Source organism: Rhinatrema bivittatum, chromosome 4 (genome assembly GCF_901001135.1).
Source record: "Rhinatrema bivittatum chromosome 4, aRhiBiv1.1, whole genome shotgun sequence".
NCBI classification, from domain to species: Eukaryota; Metazoa; Chordata; class Amphibia; order Gymnophiona; family Rhinatrematidae; genus Rhinatrema; species Rhinatrema bivittatum.
Genome location: NC_042618.1, coordinates 218,948,483 through 218,971,756, shown reverse-complemented (window position 1 = coordinate 218,971,756; position 23,274 = coordinate 218,948,483). Strand labels below are relative to the sequence as shown.

General features: G+C 44.0%; 1 protein-coding gene across 1 annotated transcript in view; it reads left to right on the top strand.

The window, feature by feature from the left end:
• UTP20 (UTP20 small subunit processome component) overlaps positions 1–23,274 on the top strand; it is a 399,297-nt gene that overhangs the window by 188,251 nt on the left and 187,772 nt on the right. The window contains exons 28-29 of the mRNA XM_029599719.1: positions 252–395; positions 17,182–17,261. Coding sequence (XP_029455579.1) covers positions 252–395; positions 17,182–17,261 — 224 coding nt within the window. The remainder of the gene's footprint in view (positions 1–251; positions 396–17,181; positions 17,262–23,274) is intronic.

Below are 23,274 nucleotides of genomic sequence, written 5' to 3'. Positions count from 1 at the left end.
GAATAGACTTAGTTTTTGGGTACTTGCCAGGTTCTTATGGCCTGGATTGGCCACTGTTGGAAACAGGATGCTGGGCTTGATGGACCCTTGGTCTGACCCAGTATGGCATTTTCTTATGTTCTTATGTTCTTCTTACACAAGTAAAGTGCATTTACTCATGTATTACCCAGTTTTAAGTATGTAAGTCCCTTTGAAATCCCCCTTAGAGCACAGAACCCATATCAATAACATTCTTTATCATGTCTTTACAGATACAGTTAAGATTTATTAACCCACTGAAAAATTTGAGACGTCTTGGAATCAAGCGTGTGGCTGAGTTTTTTGATGATTTCGAGTCCTACAACTTCACTGTTGAAGAAATTAACTCAGTTTTTCATGCTGTAGTATGGCCACAGGTAAGAGGTCTGAAACTCTTATTGATAAAGAATATTGCTTATGTTTGGAATGGAGGAATAGCCTAGTGATAGAGCAGCGGGCCTCAAACCAGGAGTTTTGTATTGGCTCTGTTGGGATTCTTTTACATGCTTGATACTGTTTTCGTACTGTGTTACTGACTTTTGTGTGTGTAAGCAGTTCTCCTTGCAATAAAAATTATTCTGAAAAAAAAAATACATATTTCAATGATCTAAAACCCCCTATTACTTATGCTTTGCTGGGAAGTATAGCTCATTTGTGTAATTTACTATTTATCTGCTTGAATCTTCTTTTCCCAGTTGTAAAGGCAGCCCCCTGCATTTTAAAAAGTAGTGAATCATGGAATTGCTTACATGCATGTAGAGTAAACCTGCTCTGTGATTCCAGTTATCTATGTAGCGTGTTTAAACAGTGAGTCTTATGAATATTATACTAAATGGTACAAATTGAAATAAGAAATTGTAGAGTCGGTTAAATGAGTGAGAGATGAGACATAAGAAACAGTCTAAAAACCTAGTGCCCAGAGTATAACCATTGGGGTAGATTTTCAGACGAGCGCGAACAGCCTACTTTTGTTTGCGCTCCAGGCGCAAACAAAAGTACGCTGGATTTTAGTAGATACGCGCGAAGTCGCGCGTATCGGCTAAAATCCTGGATCGGCGCGCGCAAGGCTATCGATTTCGTATAGCCTGCGCGCGCCGAGCCGCGCTGCCTCCCCCCGTTCCCTCCAAGGCCGCTCCGAAATCGGAGCGGCCTTGGAGGGAACTTTCCTTTGCCCTCCCCTCACCTTCCCCTCCCTTCCCCTACCTAACCCCCCCCCCCGGCCCCGTCTACACCCCCCCCTTACCCTTGTCGGGGGATTTACGCCTCCCGGAGGGAGACGTAAATCCCCGCGCGCCAGCGGGCCTGCTGCGCGCCGGGCCGCGACCTGGGGGCGGGTACGGAGGGCGCGGCCACGCCCCCGGGCCGTAGCCACGCCCCGTACCCGCCCCCAAAACGCTGCCGACACGCCCCCGGAACGCCGCGACGACCGGGCCCGCCCCCCGACACGCCCCCGACACGCCCCCCTCCGAGAACCCCGGGACTTACGCGAGTCCCGGGGCTCTGCGCGCGCCGGGAGGCCTATGTAAAATAGGCTTCCCGGCTCTGAAAATCTACCCCATTGTGATTGTGTTAGAACTGTGGTAACCAATAAATAATAAATTTCCTAGCATGTAGCCAGATGGACTCAGGACCAATGTGTTATGCTCCCCTGCCAGCAGATGGAGTCTGAGTCAGGTTTCAAAACTGACATCACCCTACATACACCCCCTGCAGGGACCTCAGCCCTCCAGTATTTTCCGTCTCTAGCAGATGGTGGACGTACCTCTCCCTTTGGGGATTGTTGTACTTTTTGGAAGGAGAGGTTCTACATACTAAATTGGAGAAAATTGAGCCCTGCTCTCCTGCGGTGATACCTAAAGTCCCTCCCCCAGTTAAGAATTCTTGAGGCGATTTCCGAGATCCCTCAGATGTGTGCCTTGTCCGGTAGCTGGTTCCCGGCATGGATTTTGCTGTTTAAGTAGCTGAAAGGCAGCAGGTGCAGGAAGCCAAGCGCAATGATGACAGCCAAAGCCCTGTCCCCCCCGCAGCTGGAGACTGGCTCTGTACTCAGCCAGTAAGCGCTGAACCCAGGTAAGTAAAAAAAAATAAAAAAATAAATAAAAAATGAAGATTTACCGCTTGATTCTGAGACGTTTGGTGGGGGTTTCGGTTAGACATCTTGTGTCTCCTAGCTCGGTGCACCGTACCAACATCGTTCTTTATCCTGTTGGGGTAAGGGGAAGTGGACTTCCAAACAGGTTGAGCAGCCCCCAGTGGGCTAGGCCCCGCGTTAGGCTTGGTTGGCACATCACGTGGTAGGCCATGGTGGCGCCATCTTGTGCATGTCTTTGTGCATTTCGTATTGCCTCCATAGAACGTCGGCAAGTGCAGTGTGTCAGCTCTGTGCACACGCCGCGCGCACAACTTCTAAGCACAGAACCAGGAATAGCCGAGCGCATGGGCTATGCGTCCACCTTGCCACACCCTGCCTAGTCGCTCAAAATCTGTGCACATAAAAAAAAAAAAAAATTTAAGCACGAGCCAATAGCACACGCAGTTACTGTTACCAATGGTGCTGGCAATCAAAAAACATAAGTGTCTTACTCTCTGTGCTGTTTGTCATATTAAGGCTTCACAGTCTAAGAACATAAGAAAATGCCATACTGGGTCAGACCAAGGGTCCATCAAGCCCAGCATCCTGTTTCCAACAGTGGCCAATCCAGGCCATAAGAACCTGGCAAGTACCCAAAAACTAAGTCTATTCCATGTTACCATTGCTAATGGCAGTGGCTATTCTCTAAGTGAACTTAATAGCAGGTAATGGACTTCTCCTCCAAGAACTTATCCAATCCTTTTTTAAACACAGCTATACTAACTGCACTAACCACGTCCTCTGGCAACAAATTCCAGAGTTTAATTGTTCGTTGAGTAAAAAAGAACTTTCTCCAATTAGTTTTAAATGTGCCTCATGCTAACTTCATGGAGTGCCCCCTAGTCTTTCTACTATCCGAAAGAGTAAATAACCGATTCACATCTACCCGTTCTAGACCTCTCATGATTTTAAACACCTCTATCATATCCCACCTCAGTCGTCTCTTCTCCAAGCTGAAAAGTCCTAACCTCTTTAGTCTTTCCTCATAGGGGAGTTGTTCCATTCCCCTTATCATTTTGGTAGCCCTTCTCTGTACCTTCTCCATCACAATTATATCTTTTTTGAGATGCGGTGACCAGAATTGTACACAGTATTCAAGGTGCAGTCTCACCATAGAGCGATACAGAGGCATTATGACATTTTCCATTTTATTCACCATTCCCTTTCTAATAATTCCCAACATTCTGTTTGCTTTTTTGACTGCCGCAGCACACTGAACCGACAATTTCAAAGTGTTATCCACTATGACACCTAGATCTCTTTCTTGGGTTGTAGCACCTAATATGGAACCCAACATTGTGTAATTATAGAATGGGTTATTTTTCCCTATATGTATCACCTTGCACTTATCCACATTAAATTTCATCTGCCATTTGGATGCCCATTTTTCCAGTCTCACAAGGTCTTCCTGCAATTTATCACAATCTGCTTGTGATTTAACTACTCTGAACAATTTTGTGTCATCTGCAAATTTGATTATCTCACTCGTATTTCTTTCCAGATCATTTATAAATATATTGAAAAGTAAGGGTCCCAATACAGATCCCTAAGGCACTCCACTGTCCACTCCCTTCCACTGAGAAAATTGTCCATTTAATCTTTCTCGCTGTTTCCTGTCTTTTAGCCAGTTTGCAATCCACGAAAGGACATCGCCACCTATCCCATGACTTTTTACTTTTCCTAGAAGCCTCTCATGAGGAACTTTGTCAAACGCCTTCTGAAAATCCAAGTATACTATATCTACCGGTTCACCTTTATCCACATGTTTATTAACTCCTTCAAAAAAGTGAAGCAGATTTGTGAGGCAAGACTTGCCCTGGGTAAAGCCATGCTGACTTTGTTCCATTAAACCATGTCTTTCTATATGTTCTGTGATTCTGATGTTTAGAACGCTTTCCACTATTTTTCCTGGCACTGAAGTCAGGCTAACCGGTCTGTAGTTTCCCGGATCACCCCTGGAGCCCTTTTTAAATATTGGGGTTACATTTGCTATCCTCCAGTCTTCAGGTACAATGGATGATTTTAATGATAAGTTACAAATTTTTACTAATAGGTCTGAAATTTCATTTTTTAGTTCCTTCAGAACTCTGGGGTGTATACCATCCGGTCCGGGTGATTTACTACTCTTCAGTTTGTCAATCAGGCCTACCACATCTTCTAGGTTCACCGTGATTTGATTCAGTCCATCTGAATCATTACCCATGAAAACCTTCTCCATTACGGGTACCTCCCCAACATCCTCGTCAGTAAACACCGATGCAAAGAAATCATTTAATCTTTCCGCGATGGCCTTATCTTCTCTAAGTGCCCCTTTAACCCCTTGATCATCTAACGGTCCAACTGACTTCCTCACAGGCTTTCTGCTTCGGATATATTTTTAAACGTTTTTACTGTGAGTTTTTGCCTCTACAGACAACTTCTTTTCAAATTCTCTCTTAGCCTGTCTTATCAATGTCTTACATTTAACTTGCCAATGTTTATGCTTTATCCTATTTTCTTCTGTTGGATCCTTCTTCCAATTTTTGAATGAAGATCTTTTGGCTAAAATAACTTATTTCACCTCCCCTTTTAACCATGCCGGTAATCGTTTTGCCTTCTTTCCACCTTTCTTAATGTGTGGAATACATCTGGACTGGGCTTCTAGAATGGTATTTTTTAACAATGACCACGCCTCTTGGACATTTTTTACTTTTGTAGCTGCTCCTTTCAGTTTTTTTCTAACAATTTTTCTCATTTTATCAAAGTTTCCCTTTTGAAAGTTTAGCACGAGAGCCTTGGATTTGCACACTGTTCCTCTTCCAGTCATTAAATCAAATTTGATCATATTATGATCACTATTGCCAAGCGGCCCCACCACCGTTACCTCTCTCACCTGGATTCCAACTTATGTTAGCACTGTGAGGAAGCCCAAGGAGAACTGGCCTCTCCGGACTTTGCTAAACACGGCTCCTCCCATTCAGAGGATGGGTTAGTCACAGCCTTAACTGGAAGTTCCTCAGATCTGAGTACTTCCTTGACTGGATCATCCATGGCAGAAGGAAATTCAGTAGCTCCTACCCCAGTGCCTCCTGGGCTAGGCATGGACCCTGCTGCCTTCTCTTGGGTGGAATTTTTCCAGGGTCTACAAGCCTTCATACAGGTGCATTCTACTACCTCGCTCGCCCCTGTCTGGGCGGAACCTCAGCCAGTAAACCCTTCCTCTCCTAGTCCTATTGGCAGACCTCGAGGCATGCCTCACCTTACCAAGAGCATCCCTGGTAGGGACCCAGATGGCTCAGAAGAAGAGGATGATCCGGACCCCATGGAAGAAGGTAAATTCCCCCTGGGTTGGAATCGTATCAAACTATGTTGTGGTTTTTTTCATAGAGACGAATTGCCAGCCTTAGTTTCCCAGACCGTGAAGACACTAGAAATCCCTGGGACCGATTCTGTAACGGAACCAAAGAAGAATCCCTTTTTGATCTCCCTTTGGAAAGATTTTGCTACTTTCCAGTACTGGAAGCCGTCCAGGAGTTGATTGACCTGAAATGGGATGCCCCAGAAGCAAGTTTTAAAGGGAGACGAGTGTTAGAAGCTCTATACCCACTGGATCCAGCAGTGAGAGAGCGTTTGCATTTCCCCAAGATGGATGCGCTGGTCTGTGCCATCTCTAAGGGAACAACTATCCCAGTGAAAGGAAGAGCGGCCTTAAATGATACATACAATAGGCAGATGGAGTCCATCCTGAAACAAGCCTTTGATGTATTAGCAATGAACTTGCAGATTGCTTCTTGTTGTGCCCTGGTAGCTCATTCGTGCCTACTTCTCTCTCAGGAGGTGGATGACTCAGGGATGAATTCCAGAGTGGTATGGAACCTGCCACCACCTTTTTAATGGACACTGGTTCGGATCTAGTCCGTACTTTGGCTAGAGTATGGCCTCAGTGGTGGCGGCCAGAAGACAGCTATGGCTGCGGAATTGGTCAGCGGACGCAACCTCCAAGGCAAATCTTACAAAGATGCCCTTTAAAGGATCACACCTTTTTGGAAGCGGATTGGAAAAGCTGGCCAGTAAATGTGATGAATCTCCAATTCCCCGGCTAGCAGAAGATAAGAGAAAGCAGTTACAGCGCCCCTCGCCTATAAGGGGGTCGATCTAGAGGCTCACAATGCTTTTGTCCCTACAGAAACTCCACATTTCAGAGGTCTTAGCCCTATGGGAGGTCTCAGTCCTTTCGTAGCCCACAGCCCAAGAGAGGAGCAGGTTCAGGTTCGTTCCGAACATCCCAATTAAGTTTTTGTTGACCCACCCTCAGAATGAAGAGATAGGGGATTGACTGTCCCTCTTCTATCAGCGGTGGGTTGAGATAACTTCGGGAAAGTGGGTACTGGAAGTCATTCGAGAAGGATATACGCTGGAATTTCGCAGCACTCCTCAGGATGTTTCCTTGCCACACACAACACAAAAAGCAGGCAGTGGAGATTACTCTTTTAAGGCTCCTCAGGATGAGGGCTATAAGCCCAGTACCTATGCCCCAGGAAAATATGGGGCGTTATTCTATCTATTTCATTGTACCCAAGAAGGAAGGTTCCTTATGCCCCATCCTGGACCTCAAGAGTGTCAACCGACATCTACGAGTGAATCATTTTCGCATGGAAACATTACACTCCGTGATAATGGCCTTACAATCGTGAGAATATTTAACCTCCCTGGACCTATCCAAGGCCTACCTACAAATTCCAATCCTTCAAGATCACTGCTTTCTTCCACTTTGCTGTACTGGGTCCCACCATCAGTTCCAGGCACTGCCCTTTGGCCTAGCCACTGCCCCCAGAACATTTTCCAAGATTTATGGTGGTTGTAGCGGCAGCATTGAGAAAAGAGGGGATCCTGGTATACCCGTACTTGCATGACTTGTTGATCTGGTCCAAATCCGTGGAAGAGAGTTTCCGCGTGACCAACAGGGTGACCTCCTAGCTTCAGGAGCTCGATTGGGTAGTAAACTTGGACAAGAGCAGTCTCAAGCCTTCCCAGTCCGTGGAATATCTGGGAGTTCAGTTCGACACCAAGCAGGGCAAGGTCTTCCTCCCAACCATGCAGATAAGGAAGCTGATGTCCCAGGTGCATGAGTTGATGAGCACGGTATGCCCGACAGTGTGGAGCTAACTCCAAATTCTCGGTTTGATGGCAGCAACCCTAGAAGTGGTGCCGTGGATGAGGGCACACATGCGACCACTTCAGCGCTCACTGCTGTCACATTGGAACCCGTAGTCTCAAGACTATTCTATCTGCCTTCACTTATCGATGGGTGAATGCTCTCTGCTCCAGTGGTGAATGCAGGAAGCGCATCTGAGTAGGGGTGTGCCCCTGTCCTCACCAAACTGGCTGCTCCGCATGACAGATGTGAGCCTCAGGGGCTGGGGAGCTCACTGTCAGGAACTGACGGCCATGGGGCATTAGACCGAAGAAGCCCTCTGGAACATCAACTGCCTGGAAGCCCAGGCAGTCAGATTGGCGTGTCAGGATCGAACGGTCCGCATAATGTTAGTCAATACAACGATGGTAGCCTACATCAACTGCCAGGGTGGAAACAAGAGGCAGCAAAATTCACAGGAGATAGACCTCCTTATGGAATGGGCTGAAATGCATCTACAGATGATTTCAGCCTCCCACATCACAGGAAAAGACAACGTCAGAGCAGACTTTCTAAGCAGGGAGAGTCTGAATCCAGGAGAGCGGCTGTTGTCGGACAAAGCCTTTCAACTGACAGTAGATTGTTGGGGTCTCCCACAATCGACCTGCTGGCCGCATCTCACAATGTGAAGGTTCCCCAATTCTTCAATTGCAGAAGAGATCCATGGTCCCTGGGATCGACGCTATCATTCAGATCTGGCCAGAAGAAGAGTTGCTGTGCACCTTCCCTCTCTGGCCCCTGCTGGGCAGGGTCATTCACAGAATCTAACACCACGGCGGATTAGTCCTACTAGTAGCTCCAGATTGGCCCAGGCATCCATGGTATGTGGATATGCAGAGACTCCTGGTGGATAATCCCCTGTGCCTCCCACTGCACACAGGGACCTGCTATAGCAGGGACCAGTCCTTCACGAGGATCAGACTTGATTCTGTCTTATGGCCTAGTCCTTGAAAGGGCTCACCTGATGAAGCAAGGATATTCTGCGGCGGTAATTGCCACCTTACTTTGTGCTCGGAAGTTCTCTATGTCCCTAGTGTATGTGCGGTTCTGGAGAGTATTTGAGGTGTGGTGCGAGTAATGCTATGCCCCCCCTAAGGCGGTCAAAATCCCACTAATTCTGGAATTTCTGCAGGACGGCTTGAATAAAGGTTTGACCCTTAACTACTTGAAGGTGCAGGTAGAGGCTCTCTCTTGTTTGAGGGTTGAGGTGAGCGGAACCCGCTTGACGGCTTATCTGGACATGGCCCATTTTCTGAAAGGGGTGAAGCACCTCCGTCCAGTTACTTTGTGGAATATTAATCTAGTATTGGAATTTTTGGCAGGACCCTCCTTTCTGCCACTACTCAGTCTTTCCTTGCATTTAAGCATGTACTATTATGTACATTACTAACATTGAAGATGGTGTTCCTGGTGGCTATATGCTCGGCACGACACATCTTTGAACTGCAGGCATTGTCGTGCCGAGAACCGTTCCTCTGGATGATTCCAGGAATGTTACAGCTTCATACTGTTCCATCCTTCTTGCCCAAGGTAGTCTCGGAGTTTCATTTGAATCAGTCCATTTCGTAGCCATCCTTAGATAAGCATAAGGACGCAGAGGAATATCGTTTCCTCCGACATTTGGATATCAAGAGACTTTTAGTAAGGTATCTGGAAGTCTCAGAACCGGTCCGAAAGGCGGACCACCTATTTGTCTTTCATGGCGGAAGGAAACCAGAGCGAACCAGCTTTACAAGCTACCTTAACTTGCTGGATTAAGGAGATGGTGACAGGAGCCTATGTGGAGGCAGGAAAGCCAGAGTGCTGTCTCCTGTTGACATCTGCCTAGTGGCAACCTTGTCCTCCTTGTACACCTTCTCCAGGGTCTAATGCCTGGATATACAGGTTCAAGAGGATGCAGCATTTGCATGCGTGGTGTTAACCAGACCACGGGCAGCCTCCCGCCCCAATCGGGCATAGCTTTTGTACATCCCATTGGTCCAGAGTCCATCTGGGTACATCAGAAGCAAGAAACCTAAGAACATAAGAAAATGCCATAGTGGGTCAGACCAAGGGTCCATCAAGCCCAGCATCCTGTTTCCAACAGTGGCCAATCCAGGCCATAAGAACCTGGCAAGTACCCAAAAACTAAGTCTATTCCATGTAACCATTGCTAATGGCAGTGGCTATTCTCTAAGTGAACTTAATAGCAGGTAATGGACTTCTCCTCCAAGAACTTATCCAATCCTTTTTTAAACACAGCTATATTAACTGCACTAACCACATCCTCCGGCAACAAATTCCAGAGTCTAATTGTGCGTTGAGTAAAAAAGAACTTTCTCCGATTAGTGAGGGAGTAGGTTGGAAATTAGATGTCCGAGAAGTTAAAGGGGCTCTTAGGGAAGATAAGGCCATTGCAGAAAGACTAAATTAATTCTTTGCTTCCATGTTTACTAATGAGGATATTGGGGAGATACCAGTTCCAGAGATGGTTTTCAGGGGTGATGAGTCAGACGAACTGAGCGAAATCACTGTGAACCTGGAAGATGTAGTAGGCCAGATTGACAAACTAAAGAGTGGCAAATCACCTGGACCGGATGGTATGCATCCTAGAGTAATGAAGGAACTCAAAAATGAAATTTCTGATCTATTAGTTAAAATCTATAACTTATCATTAAAATCATCCATTGTACCTGAAGACTGGAGGGTGGCCAATATAACCCCAATATTTAAAAAAGGCTCCAGGGGCAATCCGGGTAACTATAGACCAGTGAGCCTGACTTCAGTGCCGGGAAAAATAGTGGAAACTATTCTCAAGATCAAAATCACAGAGCATATAGAAAGACATGGATTTACCCAAGGGAAGTCTTGCCTAACAAATCTGCTTCATTTTTTTGAAGGGGTTAATAAACATGTGGATAAAGGTGAATCGGTAGATGTAGTGTATTTGGATTTTCAGAAGGCGTTTGACAAAGTCCCTCATGAGAAGCTTCTAAGAAAACTAAAAAGTAATGGGATAGGAGGCAATGTCCTTTCGTGGATTACAAACTGGTTAAAAGACAGGAAACGGAGTAGGATTAAATAATCAATTTTCTCAGTGGAAAAAGGTAAACAGTGGAGTGCCTCAGGGATCTGTACTTGGACTGGTGCTTTTCAATATATATATAAATGATCTGGAAATGAATACGAGTGAGGTTATCAAATTTGCAGATGATACAAAATTATTCAGAGTAGTTAAATCACAAGCGGATTGTGATACATTACAGGAGGACCTTTCAAGACTGGAAGTTTGGGCATCCAAATGGCAGATGAAATTTAATGTGGACAAGTGCAAGGTGTTGCATATCGAGAAAAATAACCCTTGCTGTAGTTACACGATGTTAGGTTCCATATTAGGAACTACCACCCAGGAAAAAGATCTAGGTATCATAGTGGATAATACTTTAAAATTGTTGGCTCAGTGTGCTGCAGCAGTCAAAAAAAGCAAACAGAATGTTAGGAATTATTAGGAAGGGAATGGTTAATAAAACGGAAAATGTCATAATGCCTCTATATCGCTCCATGGTGAAACCGCACCTTGAATACTGTGTACAATTCTGGTCGCCGCATCTAAAAAATGATATAGTTGCGATGGAGAAGGTACAGAGAAGGGCAACCAAAATGGTTAAGGGGATGGAACAGCTCCCATATGAGGAAAGGCTGAAGAGATTAGGGCTGTTCAGCTTGGAGAAGAGACGGCTGAGGGGGGGATATGATAGAGGTCTTTAAGATCATGAGAGGTCTTGAACGAGTAGATGTGAATTGGTTATTTACACTTTCGAATAATAGAAGGACTAGGGGGCATTCCATGAAGTCAGCAAGTAACACATTTAAGACTAATCTGAGAAAGTTCTTTTTCACTCGACGCACAATAAAGCTCTGGAATTTGTTGTCAGAGGATGTGGTTAGTGCAGTTAGTGTAGCTGGGTTCAAAAAAGGTTTGGATAAGTTCTTGGAGGAGAAGTCCATTAACGGCTATCAATCAAGTTTACTTAGGGAATAACCACTGCTATTAATTGCATCAGGAGCATGGGATCTTCTTAGTGTTTGGGTAATTGCCAGGTTCTTATGGCCTGGATTGGCCACTGTTGGAAACAGGATGCTGGGCTTGATGGACCCTTGGTCTGACCCAGCATGGCAATTTCTTATGTTTTTATGTTCTTAAACAGTTACTCTCTAAAGCAATATGAGATCTAAAAGCACTCAATGGTGAAAAATAAAGCCTTTGTATTACTTTAAATTGCATTTCCCGAAGGTTAGTACTTTCTACCAGTTTCCCCAGCCTATCTAGAGAAAATCATATATCGTCCTCCTCTAAAGTAGTACCTATGTCTCTTGACCATTTAATCATTATGCTGGACAGGGGATCCAAGCTCCATTCTCCCGCCATACCTTTATATAGTTTTGAAAGTAAGCCAGTCCTAGCTGTAAGCTTAATAACAGCCCCCTCAAAATTATCTGCCTTAAAAATATCCCTATTTGTATGTAACAATGTAGCAATATAATGCTGTATTTGACAATAGGCAAAGAAGTCTTTATTATCCAGATGGTATTTCTCCCTCAGGGACTGAAAGGTAAGTACACCTTGCTGAGAATCTATTAACGCTTGACCAATCACCCCAAGACTTCCATCTTTCCGTTTGCAAAAGACTACATGATCTAAACTGGGCTGAAAGGCTCCATTTCCTCTAAGTGGCAACTATATTGACACTCTTGGAGATAAGCTGTATTTAGCTCTCATCCATCTCCAGGCCTGAACAATGGGGATAAATAACTGACTGTCCCTAACTCCTTGTGGAATCTGGCTGCATGCAAAATGTAAGACAGCACTAGAGGGTTCACCAGACTTCTTTTTTTTCAATATCCATCACACTTCCTCATCCCCCCAGCCAGTCCCTGGCCGCATGAATTAAACAGGCCACATTATAAAGTTCCAGGTTTGACAACTCCAACCCACCGTCTCAAATATTAATTTGTAAGCCAGAAATCCTTATATATGGCTATTTCCTTTTCAAGATAAACTGGGAGATTAATGTATTCTTTTAACAATCATAATGGCAGGGATTACAGCAGTAGAGCCATTTTTGCAATATGACCATCTTGATTATATTGGGAGAAGTTGCCAACTGTCTAATAATCATTTCTGCCATCCAACAGTGGGCTAATATTCAATTGATAGACTCAAGAAACATCACAAGGTATCTGAAGACCATAATATACAATTTCCTCCCCATCCCAACCTAAAGGGAACCTTCCTTGCCACTAAAGTCGCAGTCTTTCAGACAGATCCAATGCTAGGGATTTTCCCATATTAATTTTTAGACCAGAAAGCACAGCAAATTCCTGTAGCACATGCATCAGCCTTGGTTAAAGTCTCCACTGGGCATGATAAGCTCACTAAAAAATAATCCGCAAATAAAGCTATTTTCACTTCCTTATCCCCACATTGACTTCCATGTAAGATCACACAAAAGACGTAGAGCTAGGGGTTCCATGCTTAGAATAAACAAAAATGGTGAAAGTAGGCAGCCCTGTATCATGCCACATGCAAGAGAGAAATAGTCAGCTATTAAATCATTGACATAACTGCTGCCATGGAAGCCCTGTATAATATATGCAACATCTCCAGAAAGTATCCCTAAAAACCATATCACTGTAGTACCATGAATAAAAAATCCCAGGATAAGTGGTCAAATATCTTTTCTATATCAAAGCTTACCAAAATTGGGTGAGTATCTAGTTGTTGGCTACAAACTAAGGCCTAGATTTTTCATTCCACTATAAATATAGCGGAATGAAGAGCAATGGCCAGAAAAGGGGCAGGGGTGATAGTGTGCACCTGGCTGCATCAGGGCGGTGCATTTTTGCCTGCCACGGTTGCGGCCAGAGTGCACACTATCATCCCCATAGCATCCCTGTAAAAGGTGTAGCTATTTCTGGTGCTACTTCTGGCGATAATGTGTAAAAGATTATTGCCTGCAGTGCAGCCACCCCCAAAATTTTTTAAATCCCACCCAAACCTCTCCCCTTTCCCTCATTTAAATGTTATCATCAATATGCAAGCGTTATCATGTGCGTTAGGGCGATATCGCACGTAATAAGGCCGTAATGCACGCGATAATGGCCCATCGTGTTTTGAAAAATGACCCTGTAAGCTCGCTAAAATTCTGCAAACATTCGCAGTCACTGTACGTCCCGAAACAAAACCCACCTGTTCAAGGGCGACAAGGTCAGGTATCAAGACCAACTGATTTGCCAACACTTTGGCATATATCATAACATCAGTATTGAGCAGGGAGATTATCCGGTATGCAGCAGGTAGTTCCAAATCTCGACCCTTTTTTGGAAGCACTGCTATCAAGGCCTTCCTCATAGATCTGGGTAACTCTTCTGCCTGTACCATTTCCAAAATAGTTTACCCAATGACTGGGTCACATATGCCTGAGGAATCTTAAAAAATTTCAGCCATATACCCATTGGGCCCAGGGGTCTTTTGATGTTTTAAATCTTTAATTTACTCCCCTGTAATAGTCTGATTTAACTGTGCTAGATAATCTTCCCCTAATTGGGGCAGTGTATTCCTGCCAAAATGAATCCCTGGTTACTGAGCTTGGATCTCCCCATGCATAAAGCTGCTCGTAAACTCTTTTCAAAATCTCACATATTTGTTTATTGATCTGACTCCCTGTTCATCCTGCAAAACAGAGATGAAACGTGGCCCCTCTGTTACGTTCTGTGTGTCTTTGAACTAATAGTGGGCCCTTGGGTCCTGGCGAGTGTAGACTCCGCTCATAGGGAGGAGCCCTGTGGGCACTCAAGACAACAGGCAAGGTCTCAGCAGTGATAGAAAACATCTTTATTATACAGCCAATGGTGATCCTAGGAACAGATCAATAGAGTCAGTCCAGAGAGTATGACCTGCAAGCTGGTCAGTCCGATAGTAATCCGCAGTGCGGAGAAGTCCGGTGAATACCTTCTCTAGGCGTAGCTTGTGCTGGCAACTCCGGTAGTAGTCCACAGCACAGGGTAACCTGAGGATCCATGCCACAAAGGTGGAAGAGCAGGTTCTGTACTCACACCGACTCTGTGGAAGTAGATGGAAGATCAGGCACCATGGAGGCCCGGAACTGGAACAGCAAGGGTCGCCCAAGGACGATGCAGGAGCTCACTGGTAATGAAGTGAGGCAGGTAGTAATGGCTCTCCGAGGAGCGGATAGCCCTGAATGCAGCAAGGCCCCTGAGGAGCTGATACCTAGGTTACCCAGAAGGTGGAAATAGCAAGACAGGAATCTTTACTAACTCGTATTGCAAGAAGTCAGCTGAGCTTAAGTATGGTAAGCGGATGACGTCATGCGGTGGGGACGCCCCCGAGGTTCCCGCCATGACGCGTTTAAGAAGGGGGCAGGCGCGCGCGCATGCCTTAGGTAACCCTGGATGTAAGATGGCTGCCGGGAGCGCCCACGCTGTCCCGGGCACGCCATGAGAGTCAGCGCGTGGAAGCAGAGGCCACCATTCTCCCCAAACTCGGAGCTGCATAGAGAAAGGAGGTGAGCAGCAAAGGTCGCAGCCGCCTGCGACCGACGGGCACAACACTCTCCAAGGATTTAATTAACAGTGCCAAGCTTTTCCCCACTTTATTCTCAAAGTGAAAAAATCTGTTTTTGATAAAGTAAAGTATTCATAGTTCTTTGATGTATCAGAATGTTTACTTGAGCTTGCAGGCAAAAAAAAATGAGCTCTATTAGCTTCAGTCATAGCCGTAGCCATCACTTTTCGTGCTTTTTCTAACTGCTTTCTCAGCCTAAGCAATTCATGATTATCTGTTTCCTCTTGTGTTTAGTGTAGTAGAAGATCTCCCCCCCCGCATTATTACCTTCACCATTTCCCATTAAAATTATGACATTATGCTGTGCAAACTCCTCCTATCTTTTCCTTAAAAAATGTTTTAAATAGTCATCTTCTACGAGGTGGGAAGGCATCTTCCACAGAAATGTTGAATCTGGTCTATCAAAAGAAGATTCTAACAGCACAGGGGCATGATATGAAATGGTAAAAGGCCTTATATCATGAAATTTCATTTTAGAAAAGTTATTTTCAGATATCAAAACATAGTCCAATCTGCTTTGGCATTGATGTGCTCTGGAGATATGCAAACATTCTTTCTCCCCTGGATGTAGAATACACCAAGCATCCACCAGCCTCAGTGTATTACACAAAAAGGATACTCCCTTTTTTTTTTTTTTGTCTCAACACCACTCCCTTCACTAAGCTGTCTCTTTCCAACATGGGATTTACCACGCAATTGAAGTCTTCCCCCTACAATAAAAGGAATATCTCCAATTTCCATAAGAAGGCCAGCTAAATCCAAGAAAAAATTATGATTATACGCATGAGCGGTGTAGATGGAACAGAATCCTAAGGTTTCCCCAAATATTTGCCCCACCCAGATAACATATCTACCTCACCTTTTGTTCCTTAATGGCTAAGGATTTATGTAATGGTATGGCAACTCCCGCCTTCCTTGTAACTGTGGCAGAGGCAGCACAACAAACACCCACTCCCCCTTCAACTTTTTATTTATTTATTTATTTATTTATTTATTTATTTATTTATTTATTTATTTATTTAAAGATTTTTTATATACCGGGGCACGTTAGGAAAAAACATCACCCCGGTTCACATTGTAACATAACATAGCAACAAGCTTTACAATAGTTTAATGTCAAACAAACAGGAGGTAAACTAGGTCAACTATAGAAAGAGGTTAAATATTAACTCTTTAAAATGAGAGAAGAAGGATGATTATTAAATCATCAACATGATGAGAGGGATATAAGCGGTGAACGCTTGGGAGAGGGATGTCAGCAGGGATGAAGTGGGAGGAGGTAAGGGGGAGGGAGGGAGGAGGGGGGACAGGGATGTAGGAGGAGGAGAGGATGAGGGGGGGTCTGGGGTGGGTTAAGTTCGATAAAGGTGTGTCAGTCAGGTAGGGCGTAAGGGATTGGGTGTATATCTTAGGGAATAGTCGGTCAGGGTATGTTAGTTTGAAGAGTCAGTCAGTCAGGGTATGCTAGTTTGAAGAGCCAGGTTTTAAGATTCTGTTTGAATGTTTTATGGCATGGCTCCTGACGTAGGTGAGGGGGCATATTATTCCAGTGGGACGTCCCTGCTATGATGAATGATCGTTCTCTAATAGTGGCATGTTTGATGATTTTATGCTCCTCTTCCAATAAATGGCTTTTCTGCAATAAAGCCACACCTGTATGGTGTCTATGCAAAGCATGCAGTACCTTCTTTCTCTTAATTGGAGAACTCACACCAGCAACATTCCAAGACACTATTTTATTAGTCAGGTTTTATACACCAGGCCCACTTGCACAAAGCATAGTATGCATTCCAAAGGCAGTTGCTCCCCAGCTCAAACACCCCCTTACTTTGCTGTCGAAGCCAGTTTCCAGCCAATCCACTGCAATTTATCACACCCCCCCCCCCGCCTTCTCTCCCTTCCCAACGATTCCTAACTCTTTCAGAAAATGTCCCCTTCTCCACCTTTGCAAACATTCCTACAACCTCATTTATGAGGCCTTCAAGTATACTTCTTCCACACCTTCTAAACATTTACCCATTTATTCTGAGGTATTCAGGTACCACCCCCCTCCCCTCCAACTCGTAATCCTCATCCCCATGTATATTCATACGTTCACACAATTATGTTGAAATTTAAAAAAAAAAACAAAAAAAAAACTTTATATAAAATTTCTAGGGATTTCCTCTATATTTATTGAAGGCATGTTGTTTGACTGGATATTAATTTGATTTTATCCTTTTTTTTTCCCTTTAGATCAACAGGCTTGCTGCTGAAAGTCAGCATTCTCCTACACTCCTGTTGAAGCTAATTCATGCCTGGGCCAAAAATGCAAGGTAAGCTTTAAAATATCGTCAGCGTGACCTTCTAACATTGGTCAAGCTGTTCATAGTGTCTAGTCAAACCCATGACTTCTGGAGAAATCCATGAAGATTCCTCTGAAAATGTGTTGAGCGTTGCAAAGCAGCCAAGAAAAGTAAAAGCTAAGACCGAACTTGGTGCATTGCAAAGTAGAGCATGCACTTTATACATCTGTTGCGTTTGTAAAATAAATCTCCAAGCTGTTACACTACAACCTAAGGAGAGCCTTTCTGTACTTAGTACCCTACTAGTTTTTGTGATTATATTCCACTACAAAATCTGTGCCATATTTTGTGTCCTGAATTCAGCAATATGTGCAATACAGGAGGATAGGTGGTTAAACCAAGTTTGTACACCTTTTTTCTTTTTTTATCATGTCCCATTTTGGCTGAATATTTATACGTTGGCGGAGGAATTTACAGTGGGTTATTACATGGGCGTTCAGCAATACAGTGCACCCATGTGAAAAAAGGGAGGGTATGCACCGTAAACTGTATTTGCACAGTATCTTATCTTCAGCCCTTCTTCCTTGTAGTGATTTTATTATGCAAAATGAAAATGTTAAATAAAAATAAACTTGATGAATCAAAGTTTGAAGCTTCCAAATTCAACAAAAATAGCTTGAAAACATGCTTCTGTGAATATTAACAATTGATTAAAGGTACTTTTATGTGTGCAAATCCTTTTGAAAATTACCCCCTATATGAATAACTGAGTGACTTTTCAAGATATGTGAAACTGATGACGCTGTAGTAACATAAGCAGAAGAAGACAAATGGTCCATACAATCTGGACTATTATTCCTGTCCACACCAAGGAATACATCCCAGCTGCAAAGCATAGAGCATGACTGCCTGTAGGATATCACTCCTTATTCAGAACAGATTTTGTCATCTTCCTCCCTTGTTCTCCACCCAGGACCCCTCTTATTTCTAGCTACAAGATCTTATCATAATCTAAACAGCCACCAATACCAGTGCAGCTTTTACCCAAACCTCTGATCTGCTAGGTCCCCATGGTCTTTCTGGATGGTGCCCCATTATCGCAACCCATATGAGTATAGATTGAAATCAATTAAGGATAAAGATTTTGATATAAAAGGAAACTTTATTGTTTACAGTGTGGAAATGAATTGAGACACCTGTAACAGAGAGATGTATTTTTTTGCATACTATAAGCTGCTAGGAATATTACTTGAATTGTAAGTGTAAAGGACAGGAGTTTGGAATTTGCCACATCTTTCAGTGAATGGCATCTGTTGAGCTGACTCGACTGGATACTGACTGTCTTCTTGTATGATGTTCTCCAGCCGCAGAAAGAGCGCATCGTAAATTTTGTGATCATGCTAGGGGTGCAGAACTCCAGTCCTCAGGGGCCACTGACAAGTCTGGGTTTTTGGATAGCCAAATTACGCAAACTAACTGGGTTCTTAGATCAAATCCGGTAAGCAATTTTTGTTGCTTATTGGTGATCCTTGAGGACCAGAGTTGAATGCATGCGTTCCCTGGTTTTTGTATGTAACAGAATTTATTTTAAAGTGATTTTAAACAGTAACCCAGTGATCATCAACCCAGGCCTCGCATCCCCCCCAGCCATTCTGAATTTTATTTATATTTTTAATGAAAATGTATATTCTGCCAATCCAAGAAGCTTAGCTCCACAGTGAATATGTAGGAGAGATGTTTGCCTATATCAACCTGATTTTTAAACCCAGTGCATGCAAATGTATATCAGTCATATTCATTATGGATATCCTAAAACCAGATTGGGTGGCAAGTGGCTGGCCTCAGAGACTGAATCAAAAAGCACAGCAGCAACCTGAATAGGTGGATGATGGCACTACAGAGCAGCCAAACATGAGAAACCAGAAGTTCCTACATTTACTCTGTTGTTTTTATAACCAGATGGACACTAAAACATTTTTAACATCTTGAAAAAAAAAATTATTTTATAATTTCCCTCTCCTTATCTTTTGTCATTTAGTGACTCACTCTTCTCCATTTTATTAGTCTTCCCAAACTAGTTAAAGCAGTAAGAGAGCCTGTAGCCTAGATTATGTTCACTGGTAATTCCTTTAGATTACTTGGCAGCTTGCAGATAAAAGTTAATGCAAATGCCAAACATGCAACAAAAACCTACATTAAATGATATGCAGTACAAATAAACACAACTGGACTAGATAAATGGAAAAAAAAGGGCTGTCTTTGAATGATGTTGACTTGACTGGCAGACTTTCAGAAAAAAGACTGCATATTTTGCCAAACCTATATGATCCAAAATCAAACAAATCTCAAGCAAAATACCTCTCGTGTACAATCACTAAGAAGCCAACCAACGAGTAGAAAATATTACTATCCTAACCTATGGGGGAGGTTAGTATCAGGAAAAAGTTGTGCTCTGTGTTAAATAATCCACAGGCTCTTGCCCGCAGTGGGCTTCATAGAAACATAGAAATGACGGCAGAAGAAGACCAAATGGCCCATCCAGTCTGCCCAGCAAGCTTCACACACTTTTTTCTCTCATACTTATCTGTTTCTCTTAGCTCTTGGTTCTATTTCCCTTCCACCCCCACCATTAATGTAGAAAGCAGTGATGGAGCTGCATCCAAGTGAATATCTAGCTGATAAGTTAGGGGTAGTAGGGGTAGTAACCGCCGCAATAAGCAAGCTACACCCATGCTTATTTGTTTTACTCAGACTATGTTATACAGCCCTTATTGGTTGTTTTTCTTCTCCCCTGCCGTTGAAGCAGGGAGCTATGCTGGATATGCTTGAAGTATCAGTTTATTCTTCTCCCATGCTGTTGAAGCAGAGAGCCATGCTGGATATGCATCGAAAGTGAAGTATCAGGCACATTTGGTTTGGGGTAGTAACCGCCGTAACAAGCCAGCTACTCCCCGCTTTGTGAGTGCGAACCCTTTTTTCTTCTCCCCTGCCATTGAAGCAGAGAGCTCTGCTGGATGTGTGTAGTATCAGTTTTTTCTTCTCCCCTGCCGTTGAAGCAGAGAACTATGCTGTATATGCATAGAAATTGAAGTAACAGGCTTATTTGGTTTGGGGTAGTAACCGCCGTAACAAGCCAGCTACTCCCCCCTTTGTGAGTGCAGATCCTTTATTCCACATTTCCTTTTGCTGTTGAAGCTAGAACGATGTTGGAGTCACAGTAAGCATGTGTACGTTTATTGAATAAGGGTATTGTCTCCAGGCAGTAGCCATCATTCTGGCGAGTCACCCACTCTTCATTGGCGGCCTCTTGACTTTATGGATCCACAGTGTTTATCCCACGCCCCTTTGAAGTCCTTCACAGTTCTGGTCTTCACCACATCCTCCGGAAGGGCATTCCAGGCATCCACCACCCTCTCTGTGAAGAAATACTTCCTAACATTGGTTCTGAATCTTCCTCCCTGGAGCTTCAAATCGTGACCCCTGGTTCTGCTGATTTTTTTCCTACGGAAAAGGTTTGTCGTTGTCTTTGGATCATTAAAACCTTTCAAGTATCTGAAAGTCTGTATCATATCGCCTCTGCTCCTCCTTTCCTCCAGGGTGTACATATTTAGATTCTTCAATCTCTCCTCGTACGTCATCCGATGAAGATCCTCCACCTTCCTGGTCGCCCTTCTCTGTATCGCTTCCATCTTGTCTTTGTCTTTTTGTAGATACGGTCTCCAGAACTGAACACAGTACTCCAGGTGAGGCCTCACCAAGGACCTGTACAAGGGAATAATCACTTCCCTTTTCTTACTCGATATTCCTCTCTCTATGCAACCCAGCATTCTTCTGGCTTTTGCTATAGCCTTGTCGCATTGTTTCGCAGACTTCATATCATTAGACACTATCACCCCAAGGTCCCTCTCCTGCTCCGTGCACATCAGCCTTTCCCCCCCCATCGAATACAGTTCATTCGGGTTTCCACTCCCCATATGCATGACTTTGCACTTCTTGGCATTGAATCTCAGCTGCCATATCTTCGACCACTCTTCCAGTTTCCTTAGATCCCGTCTCATTCTCTCCACTCCTTCCGGCGTGTCCACTCTGTTGCAGATCTTAGTGTCATCCGTGAAAAGACAAACCTTGCCTTCTATCCCGTCCGCAATGTCGCTCACAAAGATATTGAACAGGACCGGTCCCAACACCGATCCTTGCGGTACACCACTTAAAACCGCTCTCTCTTCAGAGAAGGTTCCATTTACCATCACACATTGTCTTCTGTCCGTCAACCAATTTGCAATCCAGGTCACCACCTCGGCACTCACTCCCAAGCTTCTCGTTTTATTCACCAGTCTCCTGTGCGGAACCGTGTCAAAAGCTTTGCTGAAATCCAAGTATATGATATTGAGCGCTCTTCCTCGATCCAATTCCTTGGTTACCCAGTCAAAAAAGTCAATCAGATTTGTCTGACAGGATCTTCCCCTGGTGAATCCATTTTGCCTCTGGTCCATCAATTCTCCAGACTGTAGATAGTTCACTATTCTCTCTTTCAGCAGTGACTCCATTACTTTTCCCACCACCGAAGTGAGGCTGACCGGTCTGTAGTTGCCAGCCTCCTCCCTGTTCCCACTCTTGTAAAGCGGGACCACCACCGCTCTTCTCCAATCACTCGGCACCACTCCCGTTTCTAGGGATCTATTGAACAGATCACACAGCGGAGCTGCCAGAACATCTCTGAGCTCCCTCAATATCCTTGGATGAATCCCATCAGGCCCCATGGCTTTGTCCACTTTCAGGTTCTTTAGCTCTTCCCACACATTTTCTACTGTAAAAGGATTTTCATCTATTCCACTTCCCACCAGTTTTTTGTTGTGTAGAGATGGTCCTTCTCCAGGGTCTTCTTTAGTGAACACAGAGCTGAAGTATTCATTTAATATTTCTGCCATTTCTTCGTCTCCCTCCACACATTGATCATTACCACCTTTCAATTTCACTATACCACTTTGGATCTTTCTCTTTTCGCTGATGTATCTGAAAAATGTTTTGTCACCATTTCTTATCTCCTTGGCAATCCTCTCTTCCGCTTGACTTTTTGCCAACTTGATTAATTTCTTTGTCTCCCTCAGTTGATACAAATATTCTTCTTTGTGTTCCTCCCTTTGGGATCTTTTATATGTCTTGAATGCTGCTCTTTTAGCTTTAATTTTGTCAGCCACCTCCTTTGAGAACCAGATAGGTTTCAATTTTCTTTTGCTTTTCTTTACATTTCTAACGTATAGAGCAGTTGCCTTGGTGATTGCTCCTTTTAGATTGGTCCACTGCTGATCCACATCTCTCTCGTTTTCCCATCCTTTAAGTTCTTCCTCCAGGTACTTCCCCATTTCCTCAAAGTCTGTGTTTTTGAACTGTAAAACTCGGGTCTTTGTGGTTCTTTTCCCTATTCTTTTAGTGATATTAAACCATACCGTTTGATGATCACTGCTGCTGAGGTGGGCACCCACCTGGACATCTGAGACATTATCTGCATTAGTGAGCACTAAGTCGAGTATAGCTCCTTCTCTGGTGGGTTCCAACACCATTTGTTTGAACAGAGATACTTGCATGGCATCCACTATCGCTCTGCTATTTTTAGTTTCTGCAGATGGGATTTTCCAGTCTACATCTGGCATATTAAAGTCACCCACGATCACCACTTCTCCCTTCTTACCTATCTTATGGATGTCTTCAACCAGGTCTCTGTCCAGCTCTTCCTTTTGGTTTGGAGGCCTGTAAACCACTCCAATATAAATGGACGCTCCGTCATCTTTTTTTAGGTCGAGCCATAGAGCTTCTTCCTTACCCCAACTTCCTTGTAGCTCAGATGCTTGGATGTTGTTTCTGACATAAAGAGCCACACCTCCCCCTTTTCTATCCTCTCTGTCCTTCCTTAACAAGTTATAGCCTGGTATTGTATCCCAATCATGAGATTCTGTGAACCATGTCTCTGTGATAGCAACAATGTCCAATTCTGCCTCAGCCATTAGGGCCTGCAGATCTGGGATTTTATTTCCCAAACTATGAG